The 15266-nt window shown below is 43.7% G+C and overlaps 1 protein-coding gene across 1 annotated transcript; it reads right to left on the reverse strand.

Annotated features, from left to right (window-relative positions):
• Positions 1 to 1941: 1941 nt before the first annotated feature.
• Positions 1942 to 5652, reverse strand: CCL26 (C-C motif chemokine ligand 26). Its single transcript, XM_036827458.1, has 3 exons — positions 5457 to 5652; positions 5253 to 5367; positions 1942 to 2132 (listed from the first exon to the last, which is right to left on the reverse strand). The coding sequence occupies exons 1-3, from the start codon at positions 5527 to 5529 to the stop codon at positions 2036 to 2038; spliced, it is 285 nt and encodes a 94-aa protein (XP_036683353.1). The 5' UTR covers positions 5530 to 5652; the 3' UTR covers positions 1942 to 2035.
• Positions 5653 to 15266: the final 9614 nt, after the last annotated feature.

A 15266-nucleotide genomic window follows, 5' to 3' on the forward strand; every position in this document is an offset into this window, starting at 1 on the left:
CTATGGTCCTTGCCCCCCCATGTCCTCCGCCTGCATTTTGTCTGTGGAAAAACTTTAGCCAAAGAATAAGTTTAATCAGAGAAATGAGAAAATGCAGAAACAAAGGAAAACAGTCAAAGGAGACCAAATAATAATAGTTTAGTCACTAAGCATAGTCAGGGACCTTTAGTTCCTCCCCACAGGCTACAGATAATATTCTGAGCCATATCCTGTAAGCTGTTTTGTAGATACTGAAACCCGCACCAGGTGGAAGAAGTTAACTACATGATGACCAGACTGTAGCCATGACGTAAGCTGCCACAGTTCCGAGAACTGGCCTCAAGGAAATGCGAACAAACCGACCCTGAACTGAAGACTAACTGTACTTAAAACAATCAAGATGACGCCGGTCAGACCACTTCATGATTAATTTCAAGAGGACTGTCAGAGCTGACTGTGCTGTTTCTGCATGGAGCCCCCTACCGCCGCCTATAAAAGCTCTTGCCCCCTGATTGTCAGTGGGGGGAGTCGGCCTTTGGACAGGCGTCCGCCCTCCCGCACCCCCGCTGCCAGCATCCAAAATAAAGCAAACTTTCCTTTCCACCTACTTGGCCTCTTTATTGGCTTTTGAGCCATGAGCAGCTGGACCCCACTTTCGGTTACAATATCGCTACACACCTATTAGAACAGCTAAAATGAAAAACACGTGATAATACCAATGCTAGCCCAGATGCACAGAAAACTGGTGGAAACATACATTACTGGAGGAAAGGTCAAATGACACAGTCACTCTGGAAAATAGCTTGGCAGTTTCTTTAAAAAAACTAAACATATATTTAATTTATGACCCCAGCAGTTAATTGCATGCCTGGGCATTTATCTCAGAGAAATGAAAACCTATGTCCACATGAAAATATCTGTGTGCATGATTGTTCTTATTAGCTTTATTTGTAATAGCCCCAAAATGAAAACCTACAAGAGGGTAGTGGTTAAATAAACTGCAGTGTGTCACTCCATGGAATACTAGTTAACAGTAAAAAAGAACAAACTATTGAAACCCACAACAACTTGGATGTATCTCAAGAGCACTGTGTGAAGTTAAAAAAAAAAACAATCTCAAAAGGTCACGTATGATATGATATGATTGTTTGTATCACCTTCTCGAAATGACAAAATTATGGAGAAGAATAGATTAGTGGTTGCTAAGGTTTAAGGATGGTGGGGGAGGGGAGATGTGACTGAAGAGAGAACACTGGTGAGATCTTTGTGTTGACGGAAAAGATCTGTATCTTGGTTGTAATGGTGGCTACACGAATGTACACGTGATAAAGTAACAGAATGATACAGACACTTTATACCAATGTCAATTTCCTAGGTGTGATATTGTACTGTAATTATGTAAGATGTGACTATTGGGGAAAACTGGGTAAAAGGTACCCCTGACTTCCTTGTATTGTTTTTGCAACTTCTGGTGAATCTATAATTATTTTTTTTTTAAAGTTCTTTAGGCTATATAGACATAGGCATCTTAGGATTGGTAGGTAGACAATATTCATGCTTATTAATTAATGCCTTATGAGAAAACACTGCCCAATATGGATGCATTTCATATACCCTGCACCAACAGGCTATGAGGTATTGTACAGAGTTTAATTTTCCATACAACATAAACTTATCTCTCTAAATAATGTTAACACATTTCATGGGCATTTTGCCAAAATATATTAACATTGTCCCTGCTTTTTTTGCCCAAACAAAAACATAAGGCAGAATTCAATACCAGGGTCAGTTCAGGGATTGGGGACTTGCCAGGCAGTCAGCTGCAAATATCGACTGCTTTATTTTCTTTGAAGAAAACTCAGTTTTTATTGAATAAGAATGTTTATTGAGCAAATGAAATCTTTACTTAAAAAAAAAAAAAGACTGGTGAAAAATAGCCTCTCCTCCCCACCAGACCCATGCAGCCTTCTGTTGGAGAAATTCTTCAGGCTCCACCAAGGGGGGCAGAGCCAAGAGCAGAGAAGGATCCAGGCGTTTTGGACTGAGAATTCAGCAGTCACTGTTGTTGCTGGGCTCTTAGTAAAGAAATGTACTTTTGCACCCATGCTTCCTTCGGTGTTGCACAGAGTTTCTGGCCTCTTTTGGTGGTGAATCTATGGAAAAGAGATGCTGACAGTCAATGCTAAAAAATTTTGCCTCCCGGAAAGGGATGGAAAGGGAACGGCAGCCCCCCACCCCGATCTTCTTGCTTGCTTTGCGGTACCCCTGTCACACTGTCCCTGCTCCCTCTTCTGGCCCTTGACCTCCCTCTTCTCTGCTACCTCTGTTTTCCACTGGAAACCACACTTCCTGGCCCACCTTCACCAGGAAAGATGTAACAACAGCTCTGCTCTGAAGCAGGTAATCTGCACCGCGCCTCTTAACTCTTCCGTTTTAATATAACAGTTTTGTTGGGATATAAGTCACTAATTTGCCCACTTAAAGTGTATAATCATAATTCAGTGGTTTTAGTATATCGATAGATGATGCAACCATCACCACGATCAATTTTATAACATTTGTATTGCCCCGCAAAGGAACCTCTTACGTATTGTGCCACTTAATTCTTTTTTTTTTTTTTTATAAGCCTTCTTTACAGTTTTTTTTTTTTTTAAATTTATTTATTTATTTTTGGCTGTGTTGGGTCTTCATTTCTGTGCAAGGGCTTTCTCTAGTTGCGGCAAGTGGGGGCCACTCTTCATCGCGGTGCGCAGGCCTCTCACTGTCGCGGCCTCTCTTGTTGCGGAGCTCAGGCTCCAGACACGCAGGCTCAGTAATTGTGGCTCATGGGCCTAGTTGCTCCGCGGCATGTGGGATCTTCCCAGACCGGGGCTTGAACCCATGTCCTCTGCATTAGCAGGCAGACTCTCAACCACTGCGCCACCAGGGAAGCCCTGTGCCACTTAATTCTTAATCACATTATCATGGGTTGTTAGCCACGGCTGCTTATATGGATATGATTCCTGCCTTCCTGACCACACTGTGAGCTCATTAAGACTGGGGCTTGTGGTTGATGTCCCTGAATGGCTTCCAGCCTTTACTCCCCGAGAGTACTCGGAAGTGACAAGAGCCTAGGTCAGGGGGTGCTCTAACCTGGAGCAGGGGAGAAGAGCCAAAAGGATGGGGAAATAAGAGAGAGGAAGGGCTTTGTGGGTGTTTGAACATCCATGTGACATTGCTCCCATTGAGAGATGGGAGTCTATGTCCCCTCCCCTTGAATTTAGGCCAGTCTTAAGGACTGGTTGACTAATAGAGAATGGCAAAAGTGACGCTATGTGATTTGGTAGCTAAGTCATAGAAGGTCGTAGAGCTTCTGCCTGGTTCACTGAGCACTTACGCAGGAGCTTTGGACTTCCTCGTAAGGAGTCCTACCACCCCAGCTCGCCATGGTATGAGGAAGCCCAAACTAGCCCAACAGAGAGACCAGACAGAAGGGCCCTGGAGGGACATGCCTCCAGCCCCCTGAGCTGTGCCAGCTCCAGCACCATCTGTCTGCAACCACACAAGAGACGCCTATCCAGAACCTTGCAGCCAAGCCCTCCTGGAATTCCAGACCCATGGAAACCACGAGAGATAAGAAGATGATCATTGTTGGATTAAGCCACTAAGCTTTGGGTGGTTGGTTATACAGCAATAGTTGACTGATATAGGCCCTTCACCTTCCTTCTACAAATGAGGAAACTTGACTTGCCCAAGGTCACACAGCTTATAAGTGAAAGAGCCACTGCTTTGAGCTCAGCTCAGGGCTCTTTGCCAGCTGTTGGTTAAGTGTTGGTGTCTTTAAAACTCCAGAAAGCCAATCAAGACACAAAGGAGAAGACCCAGGACATCCTGAGCCCTGGAGCATCCCCCACCATATCTAGGCACTTGAGTGCCTCTTTCCCGTCCTTAACTGTCTCAAAATGATAACATTCAGCTTTGTCCCTGGAGCCCTTTTCTCCCTTTCCGCACCGTTCTCTCATGCTCAGGAACCCAAGGTCCCCTGATTGTGTTTTTGCACTTAAAGATCGCTTCCATTTGCTGAACGTTTACTGTGTGCAGGCTCAGCGCTAAATTCTTTGCATATACTAGCCTCACTTAGTCCTGCCAGGGACCCTTCCAGGTGTTGTGTCATCTCTCCTGCTACCGATGAGCTTGGCATGACATGCCTCCTGTCTACCTGTCTGCCTAGTCAGTAATACGTTAATCCTTCTCCCCTCCACCATGCTTCTGCCTGCCCCCTTCCCCTGGGCCACTCCCACTTAGCCTTGGGGGGGGGGTCTCAGTATAAATGTCACTCCCTCCAGGAGACCCTCCCAACACTAAGTTAGGTCCTCCTGTGACTGTGATGAAGGGTGGCCGAATATGCCGCCCCCAAATATGCCACTTTGACGTGAGGATTATTTTGAACGAAAGACACTAAAAAAAAACCCCCAGTGAAACAAAACAAAACAGAAAAACCCCAGCAGGGGCAAGAAGAGCGTTCTGACCTCCCCTTTTTTCCCTGAAAGCAGGAGATAAAACTCCCATGTGAAAAATGTCCTCCTTGTACCAGGAGGAAAGAAATATTCTTAATGCCAGAGATAGAGTCAAGGCCAAGAGAACTCTGTAAAAACAGACCTTGTTAAGATAACTCTTATCAATCTTTAACTTTCCCCACCCACATATATTTTAATTACTTTTCCACAGTTCCTTCCTTGTTCAAAAGCATGTAGGTTTTGTATAAAAGCACGTAGCTTTTGCCACTTCTTTGGGTCTTCATCTTCCCGTGAGGCTCCTGTGTGCGTGTAAAAAGCTATATGTTTTCCTCTTGTTAATGTCTTATGTCGATTTAATTCTCAAGCCCAGCTGGAGCCCCTAAGAGGGTAGAGAGAAAGTTTTGCCTGCCCTACAATATGCTCCCTCCTGCTCTCTTTCCCGCTGTCTTTTTCAAGCACTCATCACAATCTTGATTATCTATTTTGTGCAAATGTCTTTTAATGCCCTCTTTCTTATGCTAGATGTAAGGTCTGTAAGGGCTGTTTATTCTTTTATACCCAGCACTTAGCACAGTGCCTGGCAGGCGCCGGGCTCATGGTCTGCAAGCTAGGAAACCAAGCTCAGGGTTACGCTTCTTAATGCCCGAGGTAAGGTGATAACCCAAGTCACCGGGTTCCCATCTTGAGGCTCATCCTGGCACTGTGGGGGTCTTCCCAGCATCCACCCAACAGCATGAAAGGTAAGGGACCCTAAAAGCCCAAAGGAGAAATACTCACATCACAGCCTGCTGGGAGCAGCTGTTTCTGGTGAATTCATAGCTACTCACCCACCTCCAGGGAGGGATCTTGTGGGTGTATTGAAAGCAGCAGAACTTAGCCACATCACTGCCACCTAAAGAAACAGGGAGAGAAAGGAGCTTGGACATGTCCCTTTGCTTCCATCCCTAGTCAGCCTGGGAAGGGAGTTGGACAGCGCCGTACGTGCAGCAGCTCCGAGATGAACACTCAGGATAAAAACCAGGAAAAGAGGGAAAGCCGTGGGGAAGCTCTTCATGGTGCTACAAGCTGGGTCCTTCACAGCCTTCTTGCTAATTCCTCCAGTCTCAGCAGTGCTCTCTTTTATGGGGCTGAGTGGTCCCTGAAGATAATTCCAGAGAATTTTATGGTAGAGCACAAAAACAGCTCTTTTGTACTACAGCGGGGAAGCAACCTGATACCCACGAAAAGGAGATTGGAAAGTGAGGAGGTGTCATGGGGCGGGAAGAGGCGGAGCCAGCACACCCCTGAGAGTCTCCCAGCCAGTGCAACGGTCTGAGGCAATGCTTGATTGTTTGCAAAGCAGAAGGAGAGGAAATGAAATAAGAATTCCAGAGAATTGACCTTAGTTGTTGCAGATAGATTCCTGGCTCTTGGCCAGAGTTTTCTTTTCTTTTCTTTTCTGTTTCTGGCCGCATGGCATGTAGGATCCTAGTTCCCTGACCAGGGATCGAACCTGTGTCCCCGCATTGGAAGCACAGTGTCCTAACCACTGGACCACCAGGGAAGTCCCCTTTCTTGGTTTTCTAAACATTGTGTATCTCTTGGTGAGGTCTGGACAGTCTCAGGACAGGAGCATAGAGCAGCCTGACCACACAATGGATGTTCTAGAATGACGCTCCTGGGGAGAAGCTTCAAGATGGCAGAAGAGTAAGACGTGAAGATCACCTTCCTCCCCACAAATACATCAGAAATACATCTACATGTGGAACAACCCCTACAGAACACCTACTGAAGGCTGGCAGAAGACCTCAGACCTCCCAAAAGGCAAGAAACTCCCCACGTACCTGAGTAGGGCAAAAGAAAAAAGAAAAAACAGAGACAAAAGAATAGGGATGGGGCCTGCACCAGTGGGAGGGAGCCGTGAAGGAGGAAAGGTCTCCACACACTAGGAAGCGCCTTCGCGGGTGGAGACTGCGGGGGGCGGGGGGAGGGAGCTTCAGAGCCACGGAGGAGAGCGCAGCCACAGGGGTGCGGAAGGCAAAGCGGAGAGATTCCCGCACGGAGGATCGGTGCCAAGCAGCACTCACCAGCCCGAGAGGCTTGTCTGCTCCCTTGCCGGGGCGGGCGGGGGCTGGGAGCTGAGGCTCGGGCTTCAGAGGTCGGATCCCAGGGAGAGGACTGGGGTTGGCGGTGTGAACACAGCCTGAAGGGGTTAGCGCACCCCAGCTAGCCGGGAGGGAGTCCGGGAAAAGGTCTGCAGCTGCCGAAGACGCAAGAGACTTTTTCTTGCCTCTTTGTTTCGCGGCGCGCAAGGAGAGGGGATTCAGAGCGCCGCCTAAACGAGCTCCAGAGACGGGCGCGAGCCGCGGCGATCAGCGCGGACCCCAGAGACGGGCATGGGACGCTAAGGCTGCTGCTGCCGCCACCAAGAAGCCTGTGTGCGAGCACAGGTCACTCTCCACACCGCCCCTCCTGGGAGCCGGTGCAGCCCGCCACTGCCAGGGTCCCGTGATCCGGGGACAACTTCCCCGGGAGAACGCACGGCGCACCTCGGGCTGGTGCAACGTCACGATGCCTCTGCCGCCACAGGCTCGTCCCACATCCGTATCCCTCCCTCCCCCCGGCCTGAGTGAGCCAGAGCCCCCGAAGCAGCTGCTCCTTTAACCCCGTTCTGTGTGAGCGAAGAACAGACGCCCTCAGGCGACCTACACGCAGAGGCGGGGCCAAATCCAAAGCTGAACCCCAGGAGCTGTGCGAACAAAGAAGAGAAAGGGAAATCTCTCCCAGCAGCCTCAGGAGCAGCGGATTAAATCTCCACAAACAACTTGATGTGCCTGCATCTGTGGAATACCTGAACAGACAACGAATCATACCAAATTGAGGAGGTGGACTTTGGGAGCAATGATAGATTTTTTTTTCCTTTTTTCTCGTTTTGTGAGTGTGTATGTGTATGCTTCTGTGTGTGATTTTGTCTGTATAGCTTTGCTTTTACCATTTGTCCTAGGGTTCTGTCTGTCCTTTTTTTTTTTATTTCTTAGTATAGTTTTTAGCACTTGTTATCATTGGTGGATTTGTTTTTTGGTTTGGTTGCTCTCTTCTTTCTTTCTTTTTTTTTATTTTTAAAAAAACTTTTAATAATTATTTTTTATTTTAATAACTTTATTTATTTTATGTTATTTTATCTTCTTCTTTCTTTCTTTCTTTTTTTTTCTACCTTTTATTCTGAGCCGTGTGGATGACAGGCTCTTGGAGTTCCAGCCAGGCATCAGGGCTGTGCCTCTGAGGTGGAAGAGCCAAGTTCAGGACATTGGTCCACAAGAGACCTCCCAGCTCCACGTAATATCAAACAGTGAAAATCTCCCAGAGATCTCCATCTCAACACCAAGACCCAGCTCCACTCAACGACCAGCAAGCTCCAGTGCTGGACACCCTATGCCAAACAACTAGCAAGACAGGAACACAACCCCACCCATTAGAGAGAGGCTGCCTAAAATCATAATAAGGCCACACACACCCCAAAACACACCACCAGACGTGGACCTGCCCACCAGAAAGACAAGATCCAGCCTCATCCACCAGAACACAGGCACTAGTCCCCTCCACCAGGAAGCCTACACAACCCACCGAACCAACCTTAGCCACTGGGGGCAGACACCAAAAACAACGGGAACTACGAACCTGCAGCCTGCATAAAGGAGAACCCAAACACAGTAAGTTAAGCAAAATGAGAAGACAGAGAAACACACAGCAGATGAAGGAGCAAGGCAGAAACCCACCAGACCTAACAAATGAAGAGGAAATAGGCAGTGTACCTGAAAAAGAATTCAGAATAATGATAGTAAAGATGATCCAAAATCTTGGAAATAGAAAGGAGAAAATACAACAAACGTTTAACAAGGACCTAGAAGAACTAAAGAGCAAACAAACAGTGATGAACAACACAATAAATGAAATTAAAAATTCTCTAGAAGGGATCAATAGCAGAATAACTGAGGCAGAAGAACGGATAAGTGACCTGGAGGATAAAATAGTGGAAATAATTACTGCAGAGCAGAATAAAGAAAAAAAAATGAAAAGAATTGAAGACAGTCTCAGAGACCTCTGGGACAACATTAAACACACCAACATTCGAATTATAGGTGTCCCAGAAGAAGAAGAGAAAAAGAAAGGGACTGAGAAAATATTTGAAGAGATTATAGTCGAAAACTTCCCTAATATGGGAAAGGAAATAGTTAATCAAGTCCAGGAAGCACAGAGAGTCCCATACAGGATAAATCCAAGGAGAAACACTCCAATACACATAGTAATCAAACTATCAAAAATTAAATACAAAGAAAAAATATTAAAAGCAGCAAGGGAAAAACAACAAATAACATACAAGGGAATCCCCATAGGGTTAACAGCTGATCTTTCAGCAGAAACTCTGCAAGTCAGAAGGGAGTGGCAGGACATGTTTAAAGAGATGAAGGGGAAAAACCAACAACTAAGATTACTCTACCCAGCAAGGATGTCATTCAGATTTGACAGAGAAATTAAAACCTTTACAGACAAGCAAAAGCTAACAGAATTCAGCACCACCAAACCAGCTTTACAACAAATGCTAAAGGAACTTCTCTAAGCAGGAAACACAAGAGAAGGAAAAGACCTACAATAACAAACCCAAAACAATTAAGAAAATGGTAATAGGAACATACATATCGATAATTACCTTAAATGTAAATGGATTAAATGCTCCAACCAAAAGACATAGACTGGCTGAATGGATACAAAAACAAGACCCGTATATATGCTGTCTACAAGAGACCCACTTCAGACCTAGGGACACATACAGACTGAAAGTGAGGGGATGGAAAAAGATATTCCATGCAAGTGGAAATCAAAAGAAAGCTGGAGTAGCAATTCTCATATCAGACAAAATAGACTTTAAAACAAAGACTATTACAAGAGACAAAGAAGGACACTACATAACGATCAAGGGATCAATCCAAGAAGAAGATATAACAATTGTAAATATTTATGCACCCAACATAGGAGCACCTCAATACATAAGGCAAATACTAACAGCCATAAAAGGGGAAATTGACAGTAACACAATCATAGTAGGGGACTTTAACACCCCACTTTCACCAATGGACAGGTCATCCAAAATGAAAATAAATAAGAAAACACAAGCTTTAAATGATACATTAAACAAGATGGACTTAATTGATATTTATAGGACACTCCATTCAAAAAAACAGAATACACTTTCTTCTCAAGTGCTCATGGAACATTCTCCAGGATAGATCATATCTTGGGTCACAAATCAAGCCTTGGTAAATTTAAGAAAATTGAAATCATATCAAGCATCTTTTCTGACCACAATGCTATGAGACTAGATATCAATTACAGGAAAAAAATCTGTAAAAAATACAAACACATGGAGGCTAAACAATACACTACTTAATAACCAAGAGATCACTGAAGAAATCAAAGAGGAAATCAAAAAATACCTAGAAACAAATGACAATAAGAACATGAAAACCCAATACTTATGGGATGCAGCAAAAGCAGTTCTAAAAGGGAAGTTTATAGCAATACAATCCTACTTTAAGAAACAAGAAACATCTCAAATAAACAACCTAACCTTACACCTAAAGCAATTCGAGAAAGAAGAACAAAAAAACCCCAAAGTTAGCAGAGGAAAGAAATCATAAAGATCAGATCAGAAATAAATGAAAAAGAAATGAAGGAAACTATAGCAAAGATCAGTAAAACTAATAGCTGTTTCTTTGAGAAGATAAACAAAATTGATAAACCATTAGCCAGACTCATCAAGAAAAAAAGGGAGAAGACTCAAATCAATAGAATTAGAAATGAAAAAGGAGAAGTAAAAACTGACACTGCAGAAATACAAAGGATCATGAGAGATTACTACAAGCAAGTATATCCCAATAAAATGGACAACCTGGAAGAAATGGACAAATTTGTAGAAATGCACAACCTTCCAAGACTGAACCAGGAAGAAATAGAAAACATGAACAGACGAATCACAAGCACTGAAATTGAAACTGTGATTAAAAATCTTCCAACAGGGCTTCCCTGGTGGCGCAGTGGTTGAGAGTCTGCCTGCCAGTGCAGGGGACACGGGTTCGAGCCCTGGTCTGGGAGGATCCCACATGCTGCGGAGCAACTGGGCCCGTGAGCCACAACTACTGAGCCTGCGCATCTGGAGCCTGTGCCCTGCAACAACAGAGGCCGCGGCAGTGAAAGGCCCGCGCACCGCGATGAAGAGTGGCCCCCGCTCGCCGCAACTAGAGAAAGCCCTCGCACAGAAACGAAGACCCAACACAGCCAAAAATAAATAAATAAATAAAAATAAAATTAAAAAAAAAAAATCTTCCAACAAACAAAAGCCCAGGACCAGATGGCTTCACAGGCGAATTCTATCAAACATTTAGAGAAGAACTAACACCTATCCTTCTCAAACTCTTCCAAAATATAGCAGAGGGAGGAACACTCCCAAACTCATTCTACGAGGCCACCATCACCCTGATACCAAAACCAGACAAAAATGTCACAAAGAAAGAAAACTACAGCCCAATATCACTGATGAACATAGATGCAAAAATCCTCAACAAAATACTAGCAAACAGAATCCAACAGCACATTAAAAGGGTCATACACCATGATCAAGTGGGATTTATCCCAGGAATGCAAGGATTCTTCAATATATGCAAATCAATCAATGTGATACAGCATATTAACAAACTGAAGCATAAAAACCATATGATCATCTCAGGAGATGCAGAGAAAGATTTCGACAAAATTCAACACCCATTTATGATAAAAACCCTCCAGAAAGTAGGCATGGGGGAACTTACCTCAACATAATAAAGGCCATATATGACAAACCCACAGCCAACATCGTCCTCAATGGTGAAAAACTGAAAGCATTTCCACTAAGATCAGAAACAAGACAAGGTTGCCCACTCTCACCACTATTATTCAACATAGTTTTGGAAGTTTTAGCCACAGCAATCAGAGAAGAAAAAGAAATAAAAGGAATACAAATTGGAAAAGAAGAAGTAAAGCTGTCACTGTTTGCAGATGACATGATACTATACATAGAGAGTCCTAAAGATGCTACCAGAAAACTACTAGAGCTAATCAATGAATTTGGTAAAGTAACAGGATACAAAATTAATGCACAGAAATCTCTTGCATTCCTATACACTAATGATGAAAAATCTGAAAGTGAAATTAAGAAAACACTCCCATTTACCATTGCAACAAAAAGAATAAAATATCTAGGAATAAACCTACCTAAGGAGACAAAAGACCTGTATGCAGAAAATTATAAGACACTGATGAAAGAAATTAAAGATGATACCAACAGATGGAAAGATATGCCATGTTCTTGGAAGAATCAACATTGTGAAAATGACTATACTACCCAAAGCTATCTACAGATTCAATGCAATCCCCATCAAACTACCACTGGCATTTTTCACAGAACTAGAGCAAAAAATCTCACAATTTGTATGGAAACACGAAAGACCCCAAATAGCCAAAGCACTCTTGAGAAAGAAAAACGGAGCTGGAGGAATTAGGCTCCCTGACTTCAGACTATACTACAAAGCTACAGTAATCAAGACAGTATTGTACTGGCCCAAAAACAGAAATATAGATCAATGGAACAGGATAGAAAGCCCAGAGATAAACCCATGCACCTTTGGTCAACTAATCTATGACAAAGGAGGCAAGGATATACAATGGAGAAAAGACAGCCTCTTCAATAAGTGGTGCTGGGAAAACTGGACAGCTACATGTAAAAGAATGAAATTAGAACACTCCCTAACACCATACACAAAAATAAACTCAAAGTGGATTAAAGCCCTAAATGTAAGGCCAGACACTATAAAACTCTTAGAGGAAAACATAGGCAGAACACTCCATGACATAAATCACAGCAAGTTCCTTTCTGACCCATCTCCTAGAGAAATGGAAATAAAAACAAAAATAAACAAATGGGACCTCATGAAACTTAAAAGCTTTTGCACAGCAAAGGAAACCATAAACAAGACGAAAAGACAACCCTCAGAATGGGAGAAAATATTTGCAAATGAAGCAACTGACAAAGAATTAATCTCCAAAATTTACAAGCAGCCCATGCAGCTCAGTATCAAAATAACAAACAACCCAATCCCAAAATGGGCAGAAGACCTAAATAGACATTTCTCCAAAGAAAATATACAGATTGCCAACAAACACATGAAAGAATGCTCAACATCATTAATCATTAGAGAAATGAAAATCAAAACTACAATGAGATATCATCTCACACTGGTCAGAATGGCCGTCATCAAAAAATCTACAAACAATAAATGCTGGAGAGGGTGTGGAGAAAAGGGAACCCTCTTGCACTGTTGGTGGGAATGTAAATTTGTACAGCCACTATGGAGAACAGCATGGAGGTTTCTTAAAAAACTAAAAATAGAACTACCATATGACCCAGCAATCCCACTACTGGGCATATACCCTGAGAAAACCATAATTCAAAAAGAGTCATGTACCACAATGTTCATTGCAGCTCTACTTACAGTAGCCAGGACATGGAAGCAACCTAAGTGTCCATCAACAGATGAATGGATAAAGAAAATGTGACACATATATACAATGGAATATTACTCAGCCATAAAAAGAAACGAAATTGAGTTATTTGTAGTGAGGTGGATGGACCTAGAGTCTGTCATTCAGAGTGAAGTAAGTCAGAAAGAGAAAAACAAATACCGTATGCTAACACATATATATGGAATCTAAGGGGAAAAAAATGGTCCTGAAGAACCTAGGGGCAAGACGGGAATAAAGACGCAGACCTACTAGAGAATGGACTTGAGGATATGGGGAGGGGGAAGGGTAAGCTGGGACAAAGTGAGAGAGTGGCATGAACATATATACACTACCAAATGTAAAATAGATAGCTAGTGGGAAGCAGGGGACTTTCAGATCCATGTTTCATAACCCCATGCTCGGTCATTCTCACCCCCTGATATGCCCCCCGGCTTTAAAATTTTGAATTTAAGCTTTTTAAAAAAACCCATCTAGAACTATAGAATTTTTCAGGGCTAGCTGGGACCTTACATCTCACCTAGCCCAACCCTTTAAAACACCCCCTCAGAGCCATCCAGCCTGTTTTGACCACTCTGAGTGATGGGGAACTCACCACTGAACTCCTCAACCTAACACAGCTCTCCCTGTGACAAAGTCCTTTTAAGTTCTTTTTACAATTTGGCTGAAATCTTTACTTCTTTTGTTTCTACCTTTTGACCCAGTTCTATACAAAAATGCCTCATTTCTCTTCTTCTTTTGGAAGGTGAGGAAATTGATTGTCATTGCTTTTGTTTGGGTTCCTCTAAAGCAGACCCTGAGCTAAGGATTCCAGTGCAAGTAATTCACGCGGGAGGTGATTCCGGAAGACACCAGTCAAGGAGGGGGGAAGCGAGGCGGGGAAGGGAGGGTGCCAGTGTGGGGCAGGTGGTCAGCAGGTTACGGCCACAGGCAGCTGAAGCTCGGTTCTACTGGGGGATTCTGGGAGAGGTGCAGAATAAGCCGGGGTTGGCCCAACTGCGGGGTGAGGAAGCGGGGATGTTCTCTGCATGTCTTTGGTTAAGGGCTCTGTCCCACACTCCACTCCCAGCTCGTCCTATGAGCAAGCTGAGCGCGCTCTGTGATCAGAGAAAAGGCCCTCTGGCAGAGTTGCAGGTGTCCCCAGTGAGGAGTCTTTGGCTCACAGATGTTGAATGATGAGGGGGTATAGGCGGGGCCCCAATGACACCTGCTATGACCATTACAGTGTTTGCCCCCTAAATGTCCTCTTCTCTACACTAAGCTCCCCTACGCCTTCAATTTGCCCCACACCATCCTATGTGAAGGCCACCTTCACACACCAGTTTCTATGTTAATGAACAGCTACTGTGTGCTGGGGACCCAAATATTGCATAAATGGAACACAATAAACACTAACCATAAGGGGTTGATAAATCATTGATAAATTGGACAATATTCGAATTTGGAAATTTTATTCATTAGAAGACACCAATAAGAGAGTGAAAAGCAATCTGCAAGGGGGGAGATTTTTGCAATACATCTGTACTGGGTTGAACAGTGTCCCCTTCAAAATTCACGTCAACCCAGAACTTCAGAATGTGACCTTATTGGAAAATAGGGTCTTTGCAGTTGTAATTAGTTAAGAGGCGATCATGTTGGATTAGAGTGGGCTCTTGTGATATTGTTTTCTTTTTTTTATTGGAGCATAATTGCTTTACAATGTTGTGTTAGTTTCTGCTGTGCAATGAAGAGAATCAGCTATATGTATACATATATCCTCTCCCTCTTGGACCTCCCTCCCACCCCACCCCCATCCCACCCCTCTAGGTCATCACAGAGCACCAAGCTGAGCTTCCTATGCTTTATAGCAGGTTCCCACTAGCTATCTATTTTACAGATGATAGTGTATATATGTCAGTCCTAATGTCCCAATTCGTCCCACCCTCCCCTTCCCCCCCTGTGTCCACATGTCCATTCGCTACATCTGCATCTCCATTCCTGCCCTGGATGTAGGTTCATCTGTACCATTTTTCTAGATTCCGCATTTACGCATTAATATACGATATTTGGTTTTCTCTTTCTGGCTTACATCACTCTGTATGACAGACTCTAGGTCCATCCACATCTCTACAAATGACCCAATTTCATTCCTTTTTATGGCTGAGTAATACTCCATTGTATATATGTACCACATCTTCTTTATCCATTCATCTGTTGTTGGAC

This window comes from Balaenoptera musculus, chromosome 15, assembly GCF_009873245.2.
Source record: "Balaenoptera musculus isolate JJ_BM4_2016_0621 chromosome 15, mBalMus1.pri.v3, whole genome shotgun sequence".
Classification (NCBI taxonomy): Eukaryota; Metazoa; Chordata; class Mammalia; order Artiodactyla; family Balaenopteridae; genus Balaenoptera; species Balaenoptera musculus.